The sequence below is a fragment of the Artemia sp. Qi Xiang Cuo genome, chromosome 9 (assembly GCF_049724085.1).
Source record: "Artemia sp. Qi Xiang Cuo chromosome 9, ASM4972408v1, whole genome shotgun sequence".
Taxonomy (NCBI): domain Eukaryota; kingdom Metazoa; phylum Arthropoda; class Branchiopoda; order Anostraca; family Artemiidae; genus Artemia; species Artemia sp. Qi Xiang Cuo.
The window spans coordinates 56,485,963-56,509,604 of record NC_142802.1 but is presented as its reverse complement, the minus strand read 5'-3'; the positions used below and the strand labels follow the sequence as shown (position 1 = coordinate 56,509,604).

Genomic DNA, 23,642 nt, shown 5'->3' with positions numbered 1-23,642 from the left:
ATCTCCCATGGAAACTTCCTTTATGGAAATATCCTCCTACATAACCCCCGACCCCAGGCCCGTACACAGGAACTTTTTCCCGGGGGGGGGGGCCAAATCTTTCAAACCCATTATTCTGTGAGAAAAATCAGAAAATTATGGGAAAATGAAAAAAATCGTGAGATTTCGGGGGGAGGGGGGCGGGCCCGGAGGCACACTCCCCGCGTACGTCCCTGCCCGCCCCCCCCCCCCTCACTACCAGGAAAAATCTCCCCTGAAAACGTCTGTACTGTAGGCCTATACTTCCCAATAACCAATACTATATGTTAACATTGGGTAAAGTTCATAACTTTCAGCCCTCCTCCCGGGAACTTCGGGGGATTAAGTCATCCTAAAAGACATACTTATAATATTTTCGAACATGCTGAACAAAATGGCTATCTCAAAATTTTGATCAGGTGACATTGGGAAAACAATGAGCGTGGGAGGCCTAGTTGCCCTCCATTTTTTTTGGTAACTTAAAAAGGGCACTAGAACTTTTAATTTCCATTCCAATGAGCCCTCCCACTATATTCTAGGATCACTGGGTCGATACGATCACCCCTGAAAAAAAAAAAATAAACACGCACCCGTGATCTTTCTTCTGGCAAAAAATGCAAAATCCACATTTTGTAGATAGGAGCTTGAAACCTCTACAGTAGGGTTCTCTGATACGCGGAATATGATGGTGTGATTTTCATAAGGTTCTATAACTTTTAGGGGGTCTTTCCCCCATTTTTCGAAAATCAGCCAAATTTTCTTAGGCGCGTAACTTTTGATAGGTAGGATTAAACTTGATGAAACTTATATATTTGAAATCAGCATTAAAATCCGATTCTTTTTATGTATCTATTTGTATGAAAATACCGTTTTCTAGAGTTCCGGTTACCATTGAGCTGGGTTCCAATAACCAATACTATATGTTAACATTGGGTAAAATTCAGATCCTTCAGCCCTCCTCCTGGGGGCGTCGAGGGATAAAGTCATCCTAAAAGACATAGTTATTATATTTTCGACCATGCTAAACAAAATGGCTATCTCAAAATTTTGATCAGGTGACTTTGGGAAAAAAAATGAGCGTGGGAGGGGGCCTAGTTACCCTCCATTTTTTTTGGTCGCTTAAAAAGGGCACTAGAACTTTTAATTTCCCTTCCAATGCGCCCGCTCACGATATTCTAGGACCACTGGGTCAATACGATCACCCCTGGAAAAAAAAAAAAAAAAAAAAAAAAAAAAGAAAACGCATCCATTATCTTTCTTCTGGCAAAAAAATCAAAATTCCACATTTTTGTATATAGCATCTTGAAACCTATAAATTAGGGTTCTCTGATACGCTGAATATGATGGTGTGATTTTCATTAAGGTTCTATAACTTTTAAGGGGTCTTTCCCCCTTTTTTCGAAAATCAGCCAAATTTTCTCAGGCGCATAATTTTTGATAGGTAAAATTAAACTTGATGAAACTTATATATTTGAAATCAGAATTAAAATCTGATTATTTTGATGTATTTATTGGTATCAAAATTCCGTTTTTTAAGAGTTTCGGTTACCATTGAGCCGGGTCGCTCCTTACTTACAGTTCGTTACCACGAACTGTTTGATATTTGAGTTAAAATAGCAATAATTAAACTTTATTGTAGACTGTTCTTTTACCCTAGATTACACAACCGTTCAAAAAATTTTTACCCTAGACAAACTGCCTGTTTCTGTATTTAATGTTTTCAGCTTAAATATAGCCTACATCTTAATAGCTTAAACAATGTTTTGTTCATACCCTTTTTTGGTAGATATATACGAGATTTCATTGCTGTCATAGTAACAACACACTGCTCGATGCCTTTTTAATGTTCTTTCTAAGTTTTATTATCATTTCTATTAATTATATTATTTATTAAACATATATTAATTAGGGCTATATATGGGACAGCCTGGGGAAACAACAGTGAAATATATTAATAGCGCTGTATATGGATATTCTGTGGTGGGATGCGCTTACGAATGAAATGTTTATAATATTTGGAAAAAGCATAAAGAAGGCATTGAGCGTTCTCGTATTCGCTGTTTATAGCTTATGGCATGTTCGTAGTACGGGAATATGTGTATGTATCGTTTCATTTTGTTAGTAAATCAATCCAAGTCAGGTTATGGAATCTCGTGTATGTTCACCTACTTCTATTTTTTAGCACCGGGGTGGCCTCTTAAATCGCATATGAAAAAAAAAAATCTGTTTACTTATCCATTAGTTTGATTAATTTTGTAAAAAAAAAGAAGGTATAACATCTATGGCGTGACATATTGCTTATGAATAGAAGCATAAAATATTGTTGGTTTATTAATAAAAATGATAATAAGCTTGCAAAATTTCAAGAAGAATAGAAAATAAGATAATAAGCCAAATATTAAAACATAAAGAAGTAATCAAATTTGAAAAGTTTTGCTTCTGGGTTAACCTTTCTATTTTCAATAAAAAAAAAGGTGACCATTCTATAAAAGCATTGAAAAATTTTAAAAATCATGCCTTGTTATTTCCATAGATATGCTAGCTATGAATTATTGCGCTTGATTTTGATACTTGAAGAATAAATATCCCATTGCCTTGTCCCCAGCCTCACATAGCGGACATGAAAGCTGTCCCTCTGTTCCACTCTTTCTCTCACCAGTTTAACTATAAAGTAGCAAACGCCTGCTCGCACTTAAATATCATATCCTAAAAATAAAAAAGTTGAAACTTCTCTAGATGTTTATCAGTGAAATTTCTCATGTTTATTTCTGAATATAGGCCAAACTCAATTATTAATTTGCTTAATTGAGGAATGTTGACCTTAATTGAGGAATATTGATTTATTTATATTTGTTTGTGAAGTCTACCATTTTGAATGAAAATCCGTATATTTCTTTATTGTTTTTCTTTTTTTATCTGTGCAAAACGAGCTTGTCTCACTGCCAGATATCTGTATATATTTAGTGTCATTATGTAAGATTGAATAATAAATGAACCTGAACCTAAAAAAAATGAACCTCAATCTTGACCTTGACCTTAGCTGTTTCAATCTGAAACAGCTCCCTGAAACAGCTCCTCTTTGTGAAACAACTCCTAATTTTCAGAGTGACAAACATTGCATCCGGAGTCATTGCATTATTTTAGACTCTTGGTGGAAAACTATTTTAAAAGTATTTTGTTTGCAGCTGACCCACATTTTTTTTCACGTTTCTTAGATTAAATCAGATAGGTAGATGGTACCGTTGTGGAATCTTATAAGTTAAATTCTGTTAGGCGTGAAATTTAATGATTCGTTAACTTTGATTCTGCTAACGTGGTTTTCCACTTGAATTCATCTCAGTTTGGCTAAATTGAACCATCAATTTGAAAGTCCTTTTTCACTGCTTGATCCAACCTAATGTTTCTTACTGCCCGATGGGATGGATGTCAACTTTTCCTTCTCTTCTAAAACCGCTTTTTAAGGTTTACAATGAAGCTAGAAATGTCATTCGGGAATCTAATCGTTTAGATTAGATCTTTACTCGGATCACTGTTTATTTTTCCGTGTGCCGTTTTTAGGTTTTTACAGCTTTCTTGTGCCGTTTTTAGATGACCTCCCACAGCCCTTTAGTGTTTCGTCGTCTTTTACCTCTGATCCAAATGATTATACTATCAATGATTATAATGATTATACCAAATGATCATACTCCTGCCATTTACCCGTGCCTCAGCCATTGAAACATTTGCCTCTCAATTACTTGGACTATCTGTTCTTGACTTTTCTCTGTCTACAATTACCCAGCCCAGTCTTGATGCAACCAATTGCCCAAAATACTTGATAACTTCAATTCAACTTTTTTGTACTATCTTCGTAGTACAAAAAAACAAACATATACAAATTTAATTTGTATATGTTTATCGCACACATCCTTCCTTCCTTCCTTGAAGGACCCATCCTTCGCCTTGTTAATTCGATTCATTTACTAGTACTAAGAGCTCGTCTGAATATATTTGTAGGAAAAATGAAAAAAAAATATTGTCGGAGAAAGCGTAACTTCGGAGGAGCTGACATAATTAAGCTTGTTTGTTCTATCCTTATTCTTATCTCCCTGCCTTTTACATTTAAGCCTTAGTTCCGAGGCCTTGAATTTTATTCTATCGCCCATCCTCTATTTTGATCGTGGGTTTCAATCTTTGTACTCCTTACATGGGATCACTGTATATTCTTTCATGTGCCGGTTTTAAGTTTTCACAGCTTCATGGTGGCCTCCCCCAGCCTCTTAAGTGTTCCATCGTCTTCTACCTCTGATCAAAATGATTATCATCTTCGTAATTCAAAAAAATATATTTATACAAATTCCTTTTAAGCCTTGTGTAAAGTCAGGTTTCAATGCTGTTATGACGAGTCATATTGGGTAGAATATGTTTCCTGAATTAGCTCGAAGATGTCACTCTTTTATGATGGTCTAAAAAATAAAACTTGGCTTCTCAGAAGTTATTTCTTTAGTTTTTATTTTTTGTAAAATTTTTTGCAGGTTTCATTGGAGTCTGTTTAATCTTTTTATTTTTGTGTTCTACAATTTATTTACTTTTCTCTTCTCTTTTTAAGTGTCTATTTTCACTGAATGAGCGACTCATTATGTCATCCCCTTCTTTACAGGCCAAGGGCTTTTGGGGAAATAGCATAGTGTATCATTGTATGAGTATTTCATCATGAATAAATCTTATCTTAAAGTAAATGGTAAATTCTGCTAGTTGGCATCCGTGAAACAATTGATCTAAACGAGGGTCATAATATGACTCTTGAATTTTTGTAAAAAAATTGGGATGTTTCTCTACTTCAAGGAGGAAAACGTGAATTATTTTCGGTTCACTCATACTATTGATCTCTAAAACGGGAAGTAACAGACATAAAATCAATGAATGATTCTTCAGTGATTTGGTAGCATTTAAGGTTTGTGTTCCCTATGAAATAAGTGATTTCGTGACGATCCTACAGCTTTAAATTGTACCAAAATGACAAGATACCTTTATTATTGGATTTATTAGTCTCGGATCTATCTAATCACCGAGCCAGAATTATTATATTACTTGGACTTTTTCTTTGAAAAGGATCTAAACGCATTGAAAAACAGGAAAACTGTAATTTTTTCCAAGGTTTTCTGCCAAATTTGAAAGTGCTTTCAATCTAAAAAAAAACCTTTACCAAATTTCAAAAATGGGACTCTGTAGATGGAAGTCACTGAATCTCAGCTAAGGAATGATCGCAAAATTTTCGTCTTTTGGTGATAAATTAAAACTGTAAGAGAGCAGAAAAATAGTAAACCGAAAATTACACAGGTTAGATGTAGAAAACTACATCTACGTTGTAGAGTCACAAATGTAGAGTCAAGATGTAGAAAACTACACGGGCAATTGCCACCAAAAGGAAAAGATACTTATCATTGGTTTCATTAGTGCCAGATCAATACATTCACAGAGCCAGAATTACCACTACTACCGCCTCTACTACTACTACTTCTACCACTACAACTAGTTTGTTAGAGCAACTTGAGCGTGGTCACACAGTTTTACAGTACATAACCAATAATTCCGATTATTTTCACTAGCCAGTCAATAAGCCAGATTTCCTTTCGATTGAATATCCGCGAATGGCCCTTTTTTACCGTTAAGGTATATGATCCCTCTGAAACAAGTGATTTTGTGACAAGCCTACAACTGTAACTTCAAGATAAAGGACAGGATACTTATATCATTGTTTTTTTTTAGTCTCAGATCCATCCATTTACAGAGCCAGAATTCTTAAAAGTTTTATTGGAAAAGGATCTAAATGTGTTAAAAAATACGACAATCGTCCTATTTTCAACTAATATAAAGCATGTTTTTAATTCGGTAGTTCGGTTGATGTATAGGGCTGAATCTCAGCTACGGAATGACAGCAAATTTTTTGTATTTTGGTGATACATTAAATCATAAGAGAGCAGAAAAGTAACATACCGAAAATTGCACGAAGTACATAAACCTTAAGGAGAATTAGGCCGAAAACAAAGCCATAGGCCGCTATCGGCGAAATTGGCATGCGATCTAAGAGCCTAATCTACACATTTTTGTTTTGTTTTATCACCTCTCACAGCCTTAAAACTAGAAACTACAAATAAAATTATAGGCAGCGCAATCGCTCTGCCTAAGTAAAGAACGATGTTGGCATAATGTATTTTTTTCTTCTTCCATACCAGGGCACTTCGTATCGAAGGAGTTGTCGTAGAAACTTCGAAAAGGGCTCATTCGATTGGAAATTGGAATTTCTAGTGCCCTTTTTAATAGTCGAAAGTGACTGGAAGGCAGCTAACACTCCTTCCACGCCCACCATTTCCCCAAGCACATCCAATCAAAATTTTGAGATAGGCATTTTGTTCAGCGTAGTTGATTTTCAGATAGAAATTATGTTTTTGAGGAGGAGACTCCCCCCAGAGCCCTCAGGGCAAGGGTTGTAAGTTATGCCCTTGGGGCACATAAAGTTTTTTATAGAAAGCTTTGTCGTAGAAATTTCAAAAAAGGCTCATTCAATTGGAAATTCAAAGGGCTAGTGCCCTTTTTAATAGCCGAAAGGGATTGGAGGGCAACTAATCCCCCTCTCATGCCCACCTTTTCCCAAAACACATCCAATCAAAATTTTGAGATAGCCATATTGTTCAACGTAGTTGAAAAATCTGGAAACTAGGTCTTTGAGGATGACAAGTTAACCACAGCCCTCAAGGCAAGAGTCATAATCTATGTCCTGCGGATAAATATGGTTTCATAGAAAGCGTTGTCGTAGAAACTTCAAAAAGGGCTCATTCGATTGGAAATTGAAATGGCTAGTGCCCTTTTTAATAGTCGAAAGTGATTGGAGGGCAACTAACCCCCCTCTCATGCCAACCATTTATCCAAACACATCCAATCAAAATTTGAGATTTTGAGATCATTTTGTTCAACGTAGTTGAAAGTTCTGGAAACTAGGTCTTTGAGGATGACAACTCAACCACAGCCCTTAAGGCCAGTGGGGGGGGGGGTGCGAGGGGCGCACCCCCTTGGTAGTCCTTGGTAGTAGTATATATCGTTCATCGGTCAAGCTGTGCCTACGGGGACCAGATCTAAAAAACTAATTTATATAATGAAAATGTTTGCTTTCCCCAAGAAACGCATTTTTGGGGTAGAGTTGCTGTTTAGTGGAGTTCATGTTCTAATATTTTTTCAAGCTATACTATTAGGAGAGATTGTTTAATAATTTGTTAGTAATTACTTGTAATTTTTTATAAAAATAATAAGGATATTGAATTTATTTTAGGTTGAATCAATATATGGCCGAGAAGATGCATATGTGCGGATGGAACAGTTAGGAGAAGGATCTTATGCTACTGTTTTCAAAGGTGTATCTAAGTAAGTTTTAAAAATTTTCAAAAAAGGACCAACGTTTAGGACAAAGAGTATGGGTTACTTATAATATCTTATTAGTGTTGGCGCTAGTGTCGACAAAAGACATCTACGCCATCTAGTCTTTAGTGTCTCTTGACATTGACATTTTTAAGCTTAATAATCGCTTTTATATCTGAAATGAGATCATTTATTTCTACATTAAATTCATTTTCCTTATTATCAAAAGAAACCCCTATCGCTAAATGGTGTTGTTGTTTTTTAATGTTGATTATAATTTTATTTTTTGTTTTTTTTTTTTTTTTTTTGTCGACGCTAACGCTAGTTTCCAAGCTTGTAAGTTACCTATACTCATTGGTTTAGGATGGAAAGTAGCGCTCATGAGTATCACCAAAAATCTGTATTTGCGATATTTTCTCCATAGTTTATAAAAATAAATAATAAAATTTCCGAAAAATTTCGAAATTGACCAACATTTCGAAAAAGTTCTTTTCGAGCTCAGAACAAGAAATATGAAATAGCTGACTCAGTTCAAATAAACAATAGTGAGGCGGTTAATTATGTAATGCCGTTGCACGTAAATTGCTTCTTAGAAATTTCATTATCCAGTCATGAAGAGTTTCAAGACCACTAACTTTTTACAGTCAAAAAATGTAACGTTTTTTTACGAAAAGATAAATTGACATTTCAAGATCCGAGAAAGTTTCTATTTTCTTATTCTTTAGAAAACTCCAACTCGTCCGAGTTTTCATTCATCGGTCCATTACTAACCATTAGGACTCCCAACGGAGTGTCTATGGATGTGAGTAATACACAAAGTATGAGCACTTTGACGAAATTTTTGACCTCGCTAGACACCAAATCGAGCAACAACAAAAATTAACGAGCAGCTCCAAAGGCATATTCAGAATTTCTGTTCAGGGAGGGGGGGTATTTTTTAGGTGGGGGTATAAAAAACTTAAAAAAATGCACCAAAAATTCGTTTGCATGCATTTTTGTTACGTTTTTACTAGTTGGACAAAAATGTCAGGGGGTGGGGGGTATAAACCAGTTAGCCCATCCCCTTCCCCTTCTGGATACGAACTTGAACAGCTCATTGATTTGAAAAATCATTAGTTTTACCTATCAAAATTGTTCTAGAAAATTTTGGATGATTTGCTTTCTATTGGGTGGCTTTTTTTTTTTTTATTCGAAGGATTTTTTTGAAAATCGGAAGGCTTTCCGTTGAACGTCAAGACTGCAATCAGATTTACTGTTATAGACATTCTTTTGCTGCTTCCATCTTCATGATTCTGCAAATTTAGATTTGAAGGACTCAGTGATTCTGCTAAGTTAGCTATGTCAATCATGGTTCTATGAATTTAGATTTGAATTAAGTTGTGTATTCCACGGCTTTTAAATTGAAAGGAATAGAATCCAATCGTTAACACAAATACAAGTCGCTAATTTTGTTAATGTTAGTTTTTCTTTTTTTTTGGGGGGGGGATTTTGCGGAACACAATTTTCTTTGATTTGGGGAAATCCCGAAAATTTAGAATTGTGGAAGCACTGACTTTTCTGGCGAGCGCTGGCCCTCGTTTTGATTTTATTTTTTAAAATCAAAAGACTTGACCCTCTCATTGAACAAATTTTCGAGATGTTTGGCTTGTATGACCCACTTTTTCTATTTTTATCATAATTATTTTTAGTAAATAATTTTGAACTATTATAGCTGTCCAACCTAAAAGGGTTGAAAGACACTTCTTCTGAAGATAGAAAATAAATAAAGCAATTCTCGAAAAAATCAATTAAACCCAAGGTTCGACGAAACAGTGATTTAATCATCAAATCTGCTTCTTGCGTGGGAGCTCAGGACGTGAGGTCGATTTGGGTAGTGCATTTTCTAGTGTGTTCAGGTTGTGTAGTTCCTAACCTAACTTTCGATTTGGGTAGTGCATTCCGTATTCTAGTAGTGTCTTGTTTCCAAAATACTCGAATTTCTTCAAAATACCCCCTGTTCTCTTTTCCCACCTACAAAATAAGCCAGGAAAAAGGATTGGCCATAAATTAAGCTTTTAAAGCCAAAAATTTTAAGTATAGTTTGAATCTAAGAAATCTACCTAACCAATTAGCCCAGAAGTCGATTTTCGGCTTTGAGCTCTCCTGGTTAATTCGTAATTATTTTGATTTTAGAGTAATACCTTTTGAGATAATGCGGTAGGACTGTTTTCTTTACTTTTTTAATTCAAGAAAAAGCGGTGGATTTTCCAAAGACGGGAGAAATGCATTAAATCTCCTATCGATTCAAAGTTGTGGCAGCTCAATAGCTGGGAAAGTAACTTCGGAGAAGTCAATATTTGTGACTGAGCTTCTCTCTTGCTCAGGTTAATTAAAACGGACTCGGATATGTTTATGTTATTCATTGATCTTAAGTAAGAGTCTGTGGCAAAAAGATTTTCATGTCAGACTCGAGTAAAACAAGAAGAAACCAAATTCACGATGGACTTTAAAATGAGTCTGACTTAGATTTACTTCTTGGTAGAAAGGCTGAGATGGCTAGGACACTTTTTGCGGATGAAGGATGACAGATTACCAAAGATAGTCCTTATCAGCCAACCATCTACGGTCAAACAAAAAACAGGTCTTCCCGGAAAGGGGCGGGAGGAGGTAGTAAGGAAGGATTTAAGGAAATTCGAGCTTCGTGGGAGGGTTTAATGAAGCCCTTTGAATATATTGGGATGCAAGAGGAGTATGCGTAGTTGTGTTGGCCTCAGGCAGATTGGTGCTGCAGTTAGTTGTAATAATTAGTAGTTATTTTACCGAAAAGTCCGGATTTTTTGATACTTTTAGGGCAGATTTTGGGATCTATTTTATTGCCTTACCCCTTTCCCGGAAACTAGAATAATGGGCACCACCTATAATGTTGTTTATAAAAGTTAAGAAGCAAAAAAGAAGAGAAGCAACAAAAGCAAATTATAGGACATATTTAATGGTACCTAAAAGGAACCCGTCCAAGGTGACTGTCCTACATTTTAACTCATGTAGAAATTCCCTTAATTGTGAGTTGCATGCACCGTACATTCCTCTTAACCATGCTACTCCGATTGGATATTTTCATTTCGTCGTGCGATGTGTCCTATCATGTCCCCTGCAACCTTAATGACATAGTCTAATCCTTGGGAAGGGGAATCAAGCACTACGAAACTTCCTCCAGGCGCATCTTGGGAAATCCTTTTCTCAGCCTCCGTGTTAAGGTATGTTTACTGAGGTCACTATAAATCTTGGTAGCTGTTAGGTGACTCATCTTTCCTGGAATGATTAAACGGTTGGTACCTCTATTGGGACGGTTTCTACATTAAAGTTGTTCGAGTGTCTAAATTGGTTGCTCGAGTGGTCGCTTCATACCCTGCTAGATGTTTTGGGATTCATCTTGTTACTAGTGGACGTTAAACAGTTCGTTTCTCTGTTTGGACGGTTTCTACACTAAAGCTGCTCAACTGTCTAAATTGGTTGTTCAGACATTCGGTCACGAAATGACAGCATGTATTGCGTAATAATAAAAAAAAATATAGTGGTTTTCCCAGACTTAAGCGATTGAAGCAGCACTAGATTGTTTCTTTTTATCATGTACTATGTCCCTAAAAATTGATGTCACTTCATACCCTGCTAGATGTTTTGGGATTCATCTCTGCTAGTGGACGTTAAACAGTTGGTTTCTCTGTTTGTACGATTTCTGCACTAAAGCTGCTCAACTGTCTAAATTGGTTGTTCAGACATTCGATCTTGAAATGACAGGATATAGTGCATAATGAAAAAAAAATTGAGTGGTTATCCCAGGCTTAACCCATCGAAGTAGTACTAGATATATCTTTTCATCATGTAATATATTCTCCAAAACTGAGGTCATTTCAAACCTTGCTAGATGTTCAGGAGTCGTCTTCTTGTTAGTTGACGTTGGTTTCTCCATTCTACGCTAAAGATGCTCGACTGTCTAAAATGGTCCCTGTCTTGGTCTATATGTATTCCATCATAAAGGTGGCGAGGTGCTTTTGTATCGACTACAACTGACCTTCCTTTGTCACAAAATCGTCTGATTTTCGTAAGTGCCCGCAACCAAAATTAAAGTATGGAGCAACCTTACTTGAAATCATTAGAAATCTATATTCGCTTCCATACTCGCTATACAAACTTGAAACTAGTACTGGCTAACTTGTAGGTGTTTCCATATCAACAGAGTAATCTGGTCCCTAAAGTAAATTAATCTATCCATCCTGTAAGTTTCCTTTCCATTTAGATAGGTTTGTGTAGGTGAGCGCTTCTTTTGATTTCCCTTTATCTGCATCACTCCTTCATTTGGAGGTCGAAATATTTGAAATGAAATATAGGCTCATCATTTGAAAAGTTTTCAGGGTTTTTTTTTCAAATGTTTTTTTTTATAGGGGCTTATCGCTTGGGATTCAATGCCCCTTGGACATCAGGAAGACATAATAAATGTATATAATTAGTAAAATAAGAATTTTTCCCATTCAAATTTTGTAGAAAAGCTCCTAGTAATACTTTCCCTTCGCCTGAGAATTTTTCTGGTGATGGTAGTGCTTCTCCAATCTCTCCACCCGTTTACCATCTCTCATTCCGTTTACCTGTGCCGGTATCGTCGTCCTAGGCTAGCTCATTATTAATAATTCGCTCGCTCTTCAGTAGATACAAGGGAGAGAACAGTGCGGATGAATCAGTTTGACAGTTGGTTGACAAATGAAAACCAGGAATGATATCTGCAAAACGTAGAGAGATCTCCCGTCAGTAAGGGATTTATCGTGGCATTATCACTTGTCTGCTGGTCGTACAAAATCTTAGCGATGCCATTGGAGACCGTACCTGGTCTGTTCCCTGACTTCTAAAATTTTAAAGACTGCTAGCACTTTAACAGTGCGGTACGAGCCAAGCAGCCTATAACTTGTTGACGAAAGTATTTTTGAATCTATTTTTGTTCCTTTAGATTTAGTGATGGTCTAGTTTAGTGACGGTAAGACTATTTTAAATCATTTTAAAAATATTTAGAAGCGATTTTTTCCATCATCAACAATTCTTAAATTTATTTTTTCGAAGCATAATATTTCAGATTTGAAAAATTACTTTCGTCACAATAGTTATAAAAAGTTACAAAGATAACTTTTGTCACATGCTTTTGTTTGTTTATATTATACCCGGTAACCTGGTCATACCCGGTAACTCCTCCCCCTGGATACAGCCTTGGCCTCATTATAAATTTTAACGCAAAGAGTTGCTTAGTCCTTAAAGGCAACCTTAGACAACATTTTTCATTTATTTTATTATTTTACTAAACTACGCTCAAGTATGGCTCCTCTGAAGGAAACACGATATAACAAACAACAACACCATTAGATTCTCCAATCGACCCTCTTTCCAAATGTAGTAGTCGCTACTCTGACGAGAGCATAAAAACCCCTCCCCCCTAATGGGGCCATGTATAACTATGTAAAAGAAATCGCATACCGAACAATAGTCTGCGTTGCGCAGGTATCGATATCCTAATTCGCTGCCTTCGGCCAGGAGTGCTATGCGTGGTTAGGGGGAAATCATCCGATACTTCCTGTGTCCCCCCCCCCTCCCCAGATTTCTCCAGGTACCCATTTAGAGCTGGGTCCACTCTGTCTAAGCCTACAGAGTCACGCCATTGACCCTCGTTATAAACCAAATAACCAGCGACACTAGGTCTCGAACCCTAGTAAGAGACCATATATAACCCTAGTCTCTAAACATAACTGCCAGAAACAGCATAATAATGACATTTTTACTTTATAATATCTACAGTATTTCTATTAACTATGTTTTTCATCTTTGCTTCCATTATTTTTTGTATTTTTGAGTCATTTTCCTTTCTCAATAAGATTATGCTGTTTGCAGGTCACTAATACAAATTCCAGTTAACAATGAACTACGGCGAATCAGGCGATGAAAAACAAAGGGGAAATATATTATTTAGGACTATACCTGGCACCATTAAGAGGGGGGGGGGGGTTGGCGGATCGTCAAGGTCACTAGCGTTATGTTTGGAAAGAGGTACTGCTTTTCTTTTGTTATTGTGTTTCCTAACGAAGAGACGTTAGTCTCGAACGGCACCATCCTAGTCAGTTCAACTAGCTTAAAGGGTGTCCCGGAATGTTCCAAAGTACTTGCCACCCAACACGATTGAAAGCTAATTTGAAACCTATGAATAGCTGAGGCAGAGGTGTACTCTATTCTAGATATTTTACCATTAGCTGAGGTCTTGAGGGTTCTTGGTTTATAGCTGTGAGGAAAACAAGCGTGATACTCCTCTGTTGCAAACCCTAGTATAACGCTAATCTCATCTAACATAACTTTTTGAATTACTATGTAGAAGTACATTTGCAATGTTAAATTTCAAAATTTTCTTGTTTTTGCGCTCCGCAGATGCTATCTTTGGTGTAATTTGGCCTTTACCTTATTTCAATTTGCGGCAAGTTTGGATTATAATAGCGGCAAGTTTTAAACGTTGCATACATTGTTCGCCACATTTGATTGGAAACTATCGGCGAAAGTATTTCTTCATTTTATATATATATATATATATATATATATATATATATATATATATATATATATATATATATATATATATATATATATATATATATTTGTTTGTTTATTCTTATCTTTTTTATATCTATTTATTTTTATTTTATCTATTAATTATTTATAGTACATTTTGTGACGAGTCTCTCAATATCAAGATCCGGTCATTAGTATTGATGCTAAAAAAAGTTTGCTTTCCTCTTTTGCCTCTAATGACTTGTCTTTTCCATGAGCAATTACAGACGTCAAAGACAAGTTATTTCTCATGATTACCTGGAAGATTGAACGAGTAAAGCTAAGTTCTGACAGAACGTGACAAAAAATTGCTTGTGAAAAAAATAGTTCGCGGGGCGAAACGAAAATTGCTCGGTAATTCGCACTGAATGCGATTTTTTTTAATCTGTATTATAATGAACATTATATTGGCCAGATGTAAGCCTACAACATATACTAATATAAACAGCAGGAACAGGGGATTATCAGCAAACAGCTTGTTTTTCTTTTACGTCCTGGTCCCTGTATTCTTTGCAGCGTATATCATATAATACAGGATATGATCTAATGCTTGTTAATATTTTTTCAACTTCCATTCTCTTCTTTTTTCTTAAAAATATCACCTCGCTACACGCTTTTTTCCACTTACAAATTGATGTGTGTCCATGCGATTTTTTTCACTTGGGGAGGCCTTTTTGTTGCTCGGCGAAGCAATTTTCTCTAGGCGAACCAGTATTAGCGCTCTGTCAGAACTAAGCTGAATGCAACTGAAGATTTTGCTCTCAAATGTTTTGCCTCGTACAGTTCAAGTTCTCTCAGGATCAATTTTTTTATGAATTGAGACTCTATATTTGTTTATTCAAAAATAATCTGTATTTCTACTGCCTGAGGAGAACATGGGTAATTTCGAACAAAAGAAGCGATATACTAGTCTCGAAGGGAAATAAAAGCGTAAATAAATCAACCAGGATTGGAGGAGAAATTCCATTCAACCGCAAAAATATCTATGCACTGATAAACCATAATTTTTCTTTTGTTGTCAATAAGGGATATATTGTGCGGAATATCTAAACATTAAACAGAAAAGGGTACTTTTCATCCTTTAATTGTGGGACAACCAGCTCTGGGGAGGAATTGATTAAGCATATCGGAATTGCGAGTGTGATGAATTTTTATTTTGGAATATTTTTTTTTTCTATTTTGTTGCACCAGATGAATTCAGAAAGCCGATTGAACAATTAGTAAAATACTTTAACGCAGGATTTAATAATAGGAAGAGGAGAAATTAGTGAGGAATAAGGGAGTAGAGGCTTAGAAGGGAGAAGGAATAGAAATAAGAGATGAACAAATATTTTTTTTTACTCCTTAATTCTGTTAGTATATCCAACAAACTTTTTATTAGTATAACTAAAAAAAAAACTTCCAAAAAAGAAGTTTTTTCGAAGAAAAGTTAAGGGTCGTATAAAAACTTAAAGGGATAAGGTCATGTAATAAATCAAAGTTAAAACTACAAAAATAATCATGAATGAGTAAATGAAGTCCAAAACAAGCAGAAATTAAAAAGAATAATCACGACAAGCTTAAGAACACCATAATCATCACAAATAAAATTAAGCCTATCGACCCCCCCCCCCCAAAAAAAAACTTTGGGTAACCAAGGTCCAAAAATAGGAACTATCATGAATGGGGAAATCCTCCTTCATTTCAAACCCTCTAATAGACTTGTGTGTCATTTGCGCTTTACTAAAAACGGTATCTATTTTGAACTGTATAATTTTTATTTGTCAAACAACAATAGCAAAAAAAGAAAAAGAAAAACACAATAATTATCAATATTGCAGGAGAGAAACAAATTGATCTTTGATTAATTGTATTTGTGACGTTCACTTTAATTTTAGCACTTAAAAGGACCCTTTTTTCAAAATATTTCTTTTTATTTCTATTTCACTCTAAAAAATAGAAAATTGATGCTTAACCAAAACTTATGAAATGAACATTGGCAATTTTTTAAGCAATACATTTTGTTGGTTGAAGTAATATTCTGAATCTAAGAATAAATAAATAGTTTAACATTTGTTATCCTGTACGTTTGAAAGGGATATATTTAAAAAGAAGTTACTATAGATAAAAATGTTCCTATATATCAGACTAATTCCTAGAATTCTCAGCAACTTAGATCTTTCAATGATGCCCAATAGAAACTGTTAAAAATAAAGTTTGTTTTTAGTAAAGTGCAAATGACGCTCTAGCCTTTAGAGAGTCTAGAGGGCGGTAACCCTACTTTTATTTGTGATAATTTGTATTCATTTTAAATTTGACTTGATTTTATTCATTCCAATTTCTGTTTTGCTTTAGGATACATTTTTCATCCATAGTTTTATCTTTTATTTGATGTGATTATTACTTTTCATTTCTGTTCTGTTCGTTTTGCTTCTGTTCGTTTTTGGTTTCAATATGTCTTAGCATTTTCTCCAAAAACTAGATTTTCTAATATATTTTTTAAAGGTTAATATGTATTTATTTCTTGATTATCACAGTTTTATTAATATTATTAGTTAACATAAAATTATTTGTAAAGTTTTATTAGTTTTTTTGCTTAAGAACTAAAAGTTTGTTTTGTAATTTAGATTTTAGGTAAAGTTTGAATATTCAATCAAAACGTTCAATCAGCACTAGATGTGTGCAAAAAAAAAAAAAAAATTTAATATAATACTTAAGGTGGATGGGCAGGTGGAACTTATTCATGTGGATATAATTTTTGTAAGCCATCCATGGGCGCCCATAAGCTGAATTCCAGGGGGGGGCTTACCTGGTCTAATCGGCACTTTTAATGCTATGTAATAGAAATCTCAAAACAAAAACATAAAAATAAAGCAGCATCATTCAGCCAGGAGGGGGCTGGTGCCCCCTCCCCTTATGGGTGCCCATGAAGCCATCTTGTAGACGCACAAATGAACGTGTCTTAATCCACCATTTTATTAAGATATTCCTTACATAATATATTTTGTTTGTAACTGTGTGTAACTTCTAGCTTGTTTAAAGCTATATTTTTGTCTTAAAAAAAATTAATTAATAAAACGAGATTTCTCAGCCAGGAGGGGGCTGGTACCCTCTCCTGGCTGAGTAAAATTTGAATATCGAATCAAAATATTCAATCAGCACTAGATGTGTGCAAAAAAAAAATTCAATAACATTTTAATATAATATTTAAGTTGGATGAGCAGGTGGATCTTATTCATATGGATACAATTTTTGTAAGCCATCCATGGGCACCCATAAGCTGAATTCCAGGGGGGGCGCTTACCTGGTCTAATTGGCACTTTTAATGCTATATAATAAAAATCTCAAAACAAAAATATAAAAATAAAGCAGCATCATTCAGCCAGGAGAGGACTGGTGCCTCCTCCTGCCCCCCCCTTTATGGGTGCCCATGAAGCCATCCTGTAGACGAACAAATGTACGTATCTTAATCCACCATTTTATTAAACATAATCTATTTTGTTTGTAACTGTGTGTAACTTCTAGCTTGTTTAAATAAATGCATACCAAGGTAATTTATGAAAAAGCTATATTTTGTCTTAAAACATTAATTAATACAACGAGATTTCCCCCCCCCCTCCCCCGAAAATTGTTGTCTTAATGGAGGCCCTCTTGGCTCTATCTACATCCTCTGTAATTTTTGAGCGGATCAGAGAGAAATAAAAATTGTATTCTTAGTGCTGAGAATCAATGGAAACAAGTTTTCCCCAAAAGCTGTTTTATCAGATATATAGCCGGGGTATAGGAAAAATGCGATGCAACCTATATTCTGCCTACTCAAGATGCACGGCATCTTATGAGGTCTTTAGAGCACGGATAGCTGCGACAGTGCTACCATCTTCTCAGCAAAAAAATAGAAAAAAAGGTTTGTACTTCATTTTTGCCACACTGAGGCAAATATAGGAATGCGTTTGAAAGGCATTAAGCATTTGAGTGCAACGTTACTCAAAGGTCTAACGCTTCGTAAATTCAGTGCGCCTTTTTTCTTTTCATGGAACTTAGAAGCTCAATTCCAGAGATTAGGAACCCCTTGAAATTGAAACTACATTTAATATCAAGGGGGAGTGCCAATTCTGATGGGATTAGATAAAAAAAGAATTTAAATAAGACTGGAATCTTGTTTTTTTTTTCTCTGTTTCATTTCTGGGTTAGGTCTAGGATAATACATTTCAATAAATTTTAAATTGACCTGCCATGACTTAAAGAGAAGGGTGAGTGAAATAGCGTAGAATGTTATTTGGGAAATCTAACTTCTAGTCAAAAGGAGTATTGGAAGTAGAGACTAATTACTAAGCTGATGCCTCTTAAATATTCAATGTTTGTAGACCTAAGCGTTGGAAAGCTATGAATATTAACGCATTATCACAACAGGTAAATTCAAGGCCCATTTACAGTGAGATTTTACCAATACTAAGATTTAGCAAGCACTAATTTGAGCTAATCGGATTTTTCTTAGAATTTTATGATTGGCTGAAAATTTTTGTGAAAAACTCTGATGGCATCAAATTAGTGCTATTTGAATCTCGATATAAGTAAAATCTCAATGTGAATTGGCTAGGCCGTATCCAGGGGGAGAGGTACAGTGTATGAACCCCTCCCCCCAGTTTTTTCCGGACTTTTAAAAACGTAATAAAATTGCATATGGACATATTTTATGTGTTTTGAAACATTTATTGTGCTCCCCCCCCCCCCAAAAAAAAATCCTAGATGTGTCCTTGTGAATGGGTATTTAGCACTTACACGTTACTCCTGGAAACAAGGTGAATTTATTTATGTATTAGTCATTTATAATTATAAACAAGTCGTATCACGAAAATTCCTGATTTTGTGTCTCTCAATAGACGGTTTAAAAGCAGAAAAACTAATTGCATAGAAAAATAAAGACAAATAATCAATTGGGTGGCCAGAACCAATTGCCTCTCTCTAAAAGGAGGGCTTTGAAAATTATCCTTCTGTTGTTATTGTTCCCCGCTACAACGGAATTCGCTGACTACTATAAACGGCATTGCTTACTGTAATTAAATAAAAAAAGCAAGCTTTTTTAACTGAAAGTAAGGAGCAACATTAAAACTTAAAACGAACAGGAATTATTCCTTATATGAAAGGAACTGTCCCCTCCCCAACGCTACGCCCCGCTCTTTAGGCTAAAGTTTGATTCTTTCTCACAACTCTGCTTTATAAAACAATAAAAAACTTAAGCGTTTTTGGAGGGGACAGCCCCTTTCATATGCGGAATAATTATGTTCGTTTTAAGTTTTAATGTTACTTCAGTAAAAAAAAATAGTTTTTTTATTCAGTTTCTGAACGTTTTTGAATTAATGCAGGTTTTTAATTTGGCTCCTCGTACATGAATAATTAAAACGAAATTTACTTATTAATTTTACTTTTTTTAACTAATACTTACCTTATAAAAACCTAAGTTTGATTTTTGTTCCAGTTATTTAAGAATTACTCCTGAATCACAAAGGCTGTTTAATTAGAATAATAACCTCTTTTAAAACATAAAAAAGAAACTTTAGCGTAAGAGCGAGCTATTGAGGAAAGGCAACCCATCTCATATACGTAATCAAATTAAAAAAACAAGTTTTTTTTTAACTGAAAGTAAGGAGCGACGTTAAAACTTAAAATGAACAGAAATTATTCCTTATATGAAAGGGGTTGTCCCCTCCTCAACGACTCGCTCTTTACGCTAAAGTTTTTTATTGTTTAAAAAAATAGAATTGTGGGAAAAACCAAACTTTAGCGTAAAGAGCGAGGCGTTGAGGAGGGGACAGCCCCTTTCATATACGGAATAATTTCTGTTCATTTTAAGTTTTAACGTCGCTCCTTACTTTCAGTTAAAAAAAAATTGTTTTTTTTATATTTAATTTTTGAACCTTTTTGAATAAATTCAGGTTTTGATTTTGGCTCACCGAACATGAATAATCAACACCAAATTTGCATATTAGTTTTACTTTTATTTGGTTAAATGGCTTTCTCGAACGTTGTTTAATTTTATTTACGAACGTTTTTATTAGTAATAAATATTCGTAACTTAAGAATTAACTTACGTAATGAATTTCTATATTCATATATTTTTAATACGTATATTAGGGGGCTCTATCCCTAGTCAATACTTCGCTCTTTATGCTAAACTTTGAATTTTGTTCCAATTCTTTAAAAATGACCCCTTAATCACAAAGGTCATTAATTAGAATAAATAGCTCTTACGAAAGTACTAAAAAATCTTTGGCTTAAAGAGCGAGGTATTAAGTTTTGATGTTGCTCCTTACTTTCAGTTGAAAAACTTGTTTTTTAATTTAATTTCTGATCTTCTTTTAAATAATACTGAGAAATCCGGCGCCCCCTTCATAGGAATGTCCCTTCCCACATGAAAACTTCCTCCATGTAAAGATCCTCCCACATAACCTCCGACCCATCCCCCCCGCTACCAGAAAAAATCCCCTTGCAACCGTCTGTATACTTCCCAATGACCAATACTATATGTTAACATTGGGTAAAGTTCATAACTTTCAGCCTTCCCCCCGGGGACTTTGGGCGATTAGGTCATCCTAAAAGACATAGTTATCATATTTTTGACCTTGCTGAACAAAATGGCTATCTAAAAATTTTGATTGGGTGACTTTGGGAAAAAATGAGCGTGAGAGGGGGCCTACGTGCCCTTCAAATTTGTTAGGTCACTTAAAAAGGGCATTAGAACTTTTCTTCTGGCAAAAAATACAAAATTCCAACTTTTTTCAGGTAGGAACTTGAAACCTCTACAGTAGGGTTCTCTGATACGCTGAATCTGATGGTGTGATTTTCATTAAGGTTCTACAACTTTTAGGGGTCTTTCCTCCTTTTTTCGAAAATCAGCCAAATTCTCTCAGGCGTGTAACTTTTGATGGGACTAAACTTGATGAAACTTATATATTTGAAATCAGTATTTAAAATCTGATTCTTTTGATGTATCTATTGGTATCAAACTCCCGTTTTTTAGAGTTTCGGTTACTATTTAGCCGAGTTACTTCTTACTTACACTTCGTTACCACGAAATGTTTAATATTTTCTGTTCCTGTTAAGTTTTAATGTTGCTTCTTATTTTCAGTTAAAAAAACTTATTTTTTATTTAATTACTGGTCGTTTATTAAATAATTTACGGAAATCCAGCTCCCCCTCCATTGAAAATTCCCTTCCCCCACAAAAAATTATCTCCATGGAAAGATTCTCCCACGTAACTTAAATTAAAGATATTTGCGGAACTAAGTCATAGTAACAAAACGGCCAAAGAATTCGCAACTATTTTTATGAAAATGAAAGTCACAAGTTAAGTCACAAGTTAGTCACAAGTCACAAGTTAAATCACTGAAATGAATGAAAGAAAAGATCTTTAAAATATATACGTAATAATTTATGTTCGTTTTAAGTTTCAATGTTATTAATTAGGCCTACTTTTAGTTAGACAAAACCTGTTTTTTTTTATTTAAGAACAACCACAAGCTGAAGAAATAAAATATCTTTGGTTTATTATTACATAAAAATCATAGTTATGAAGCTTCTTAAGGTCAAATTAAATGCTAAGATTGGCCGGAAAATAACACAAACAAATTATTGCTTATATCGGCCATTATTTAACAAAATTTAAACTTTAGCGTAAAGAGTGAGGCATTGAAGAGGGGGTGAACTTCATCATATACGTAATATGAGGGGGTTCGCCCCCTCGTCAATACCTTGCTTCTTTACGCTAAAGTTCGAATTTTGTTTGAATCTTAAGAATGACCCTGAATCACAAAGGCCGTTTAATTGAAAAAATAGCTCTTTTGAAGTTACTGAAAAACCTATACAGTATGGTTCTCTGATACGCTGAATCTGATGGTGTGATTTTCATTAAGATTATGTGACTTTAGGGGGTGTTTCCCCCCTTTTTTCGAAAATAGGGCACATTTTCTCAGGTTCGTAACTTTTGACGGGTTGGACTAAGCTTGATGAAACTTATATATTTAAAATTTGATTCTTTTGATGTATTTATTGGTATCAAAATCCTGTTTTTTAGAGTTTCGGTTACTATTGAGCCGGATCGCTCCTTACTTACAGTTTGTTACCACGAACTGTTCGACACGAATCTAAAACTTATGAAAGCATGTGTGTAGTTTTTTTGTTGTTATTTGACCAGTTCTGAAAACTCTAGTTTAGTTTAGATACAATATTATCAGCTTATACTTCCCGTCTCAGCTTAAGGTATATATTTTCATTTGTGTAGGTTCAGTTTCTTTAACTAATATGTCCTGCAAATTAAAAGTCTAAAAACGAATAAAATATATGAACGAAAAACTTGAATGTGCATGCATAAGGGAGTTCAATAGATGGGCCCACTAAATGGTTAGTTATTACCATCTTAGATTCAATCGGAAGAGGGAGGGAGAAAAGTTTGAGACTGGTGTAAATATATAACTGTCACCTCTATAGTGGAAGTCTAGGACGCGTAAAAGATCCCTTGACGAAGAGTTCTACTTTTAAATGGGGTCCTTTTCTTTGAATACAGAGAATGCAACACTTCACTGAGACGTCTTTACGGCACATCGAACTTTTCGTGACTTTGTAAGATCTGATCTCTACTGGGTTCTCAAAAAATATTATCACCACCCTGTTTTTGCCGGCTTGAATATCAAAAGTTTGCTGTTACATTCGCTCTCAAAATTTTGTATCTTCTTCTGGTTACCGATAGCTTTTCCCTGCCTCTGGCTTTTTCCGGCTTTATTATTGAAAATTCTCTTTTGCATTTCGCTCTCAAAATTTTGTTTCTTCTTCTGGTTACCGATAGCTTTTTAGGCTTGATTATCAAAAGTTCGCTTTTACATTTCGCTCTCAATTGTATCCCCTTCTGGCTACCAAGCAAGACGAATACTTGTATATAAATGGAATAAGACGAGTTTCCTCACTTCTTGGGAAAGTCCAAGCCGGGATCCAAAATGGAAGCATGTTTTCTATATGTTGACCCAACAACTTGGAAAATCGTCTGATCCCTATCTGAACACCGTGACGAAAAGGGGCATACTAGCCGTTCTTAGTTTGCTTCGAAAAACCCCTCACTCTGGAAAGATTGAAAAGTGGTGGCCTAAAAGTGCGCTTTTTTCGTGTTTTAACCCTATAACTCTTTCGTGAGCCAAAAAAAGCTGAAATCGTTCCTCTTGGAGGTCGGACCACTGTGCACCTAGGGCTTCCTAAGGATTAGATGTGTGAGGATGTATGAGGATGGAGAATTTATCAAAAAACGTCATCTGACTATCCGTTTCCATATAGGATGTTCTTTCAGTAGATATAACCTATGTTAAGAATCTACTCGAAATACGAAGCGGAATTCATTTGCAACTTTATCTTGAATAATTCTCGTAGAAAGGTGTGTGTGCATTTCTGCTGGAATATCCCAAAAGGCGTAATATGTTCTGGGTTCTTAAACAGTTACTAAGGACAAAGAAAGATACTCCAGGTACAATGAAGGTTTTTTAGGCATGTAAGGGGCAGAAAAATTGATGTCCCAGTGGCCTGAATTCCTTTCCGTGCAGGGATGTATACAGGGAGAAAGTACTGCGTAGGATTCTGTTCTCATGGAATAAGATACAAACCAT

The 23,642-nt window shown here is 35.2% G+C and overlaps 1 protein-coding gene across 1 annotated transcript in view; it reads left to right on the top strand.

Moving 5' to 3' along the window:
• The window catches only part of Eip63E (cyclin dependent kinase Eip63E), a 226,854-nt gene that overhangs the window by 150,820 nt on the left and 52,392 nt on the right, over positions 1–23,642 (top strand). The window contains exon 6 of the mRNA XM_089094749.1: positions 7,325–7,416. Within this exon, the coding sequence (XP_088950875.1) occupies positions 7,325–7,416 (92 nt within the window). The remainder of the gene's footprint in view (positions 1–7,324; positions 7,417–23,642) is intronic.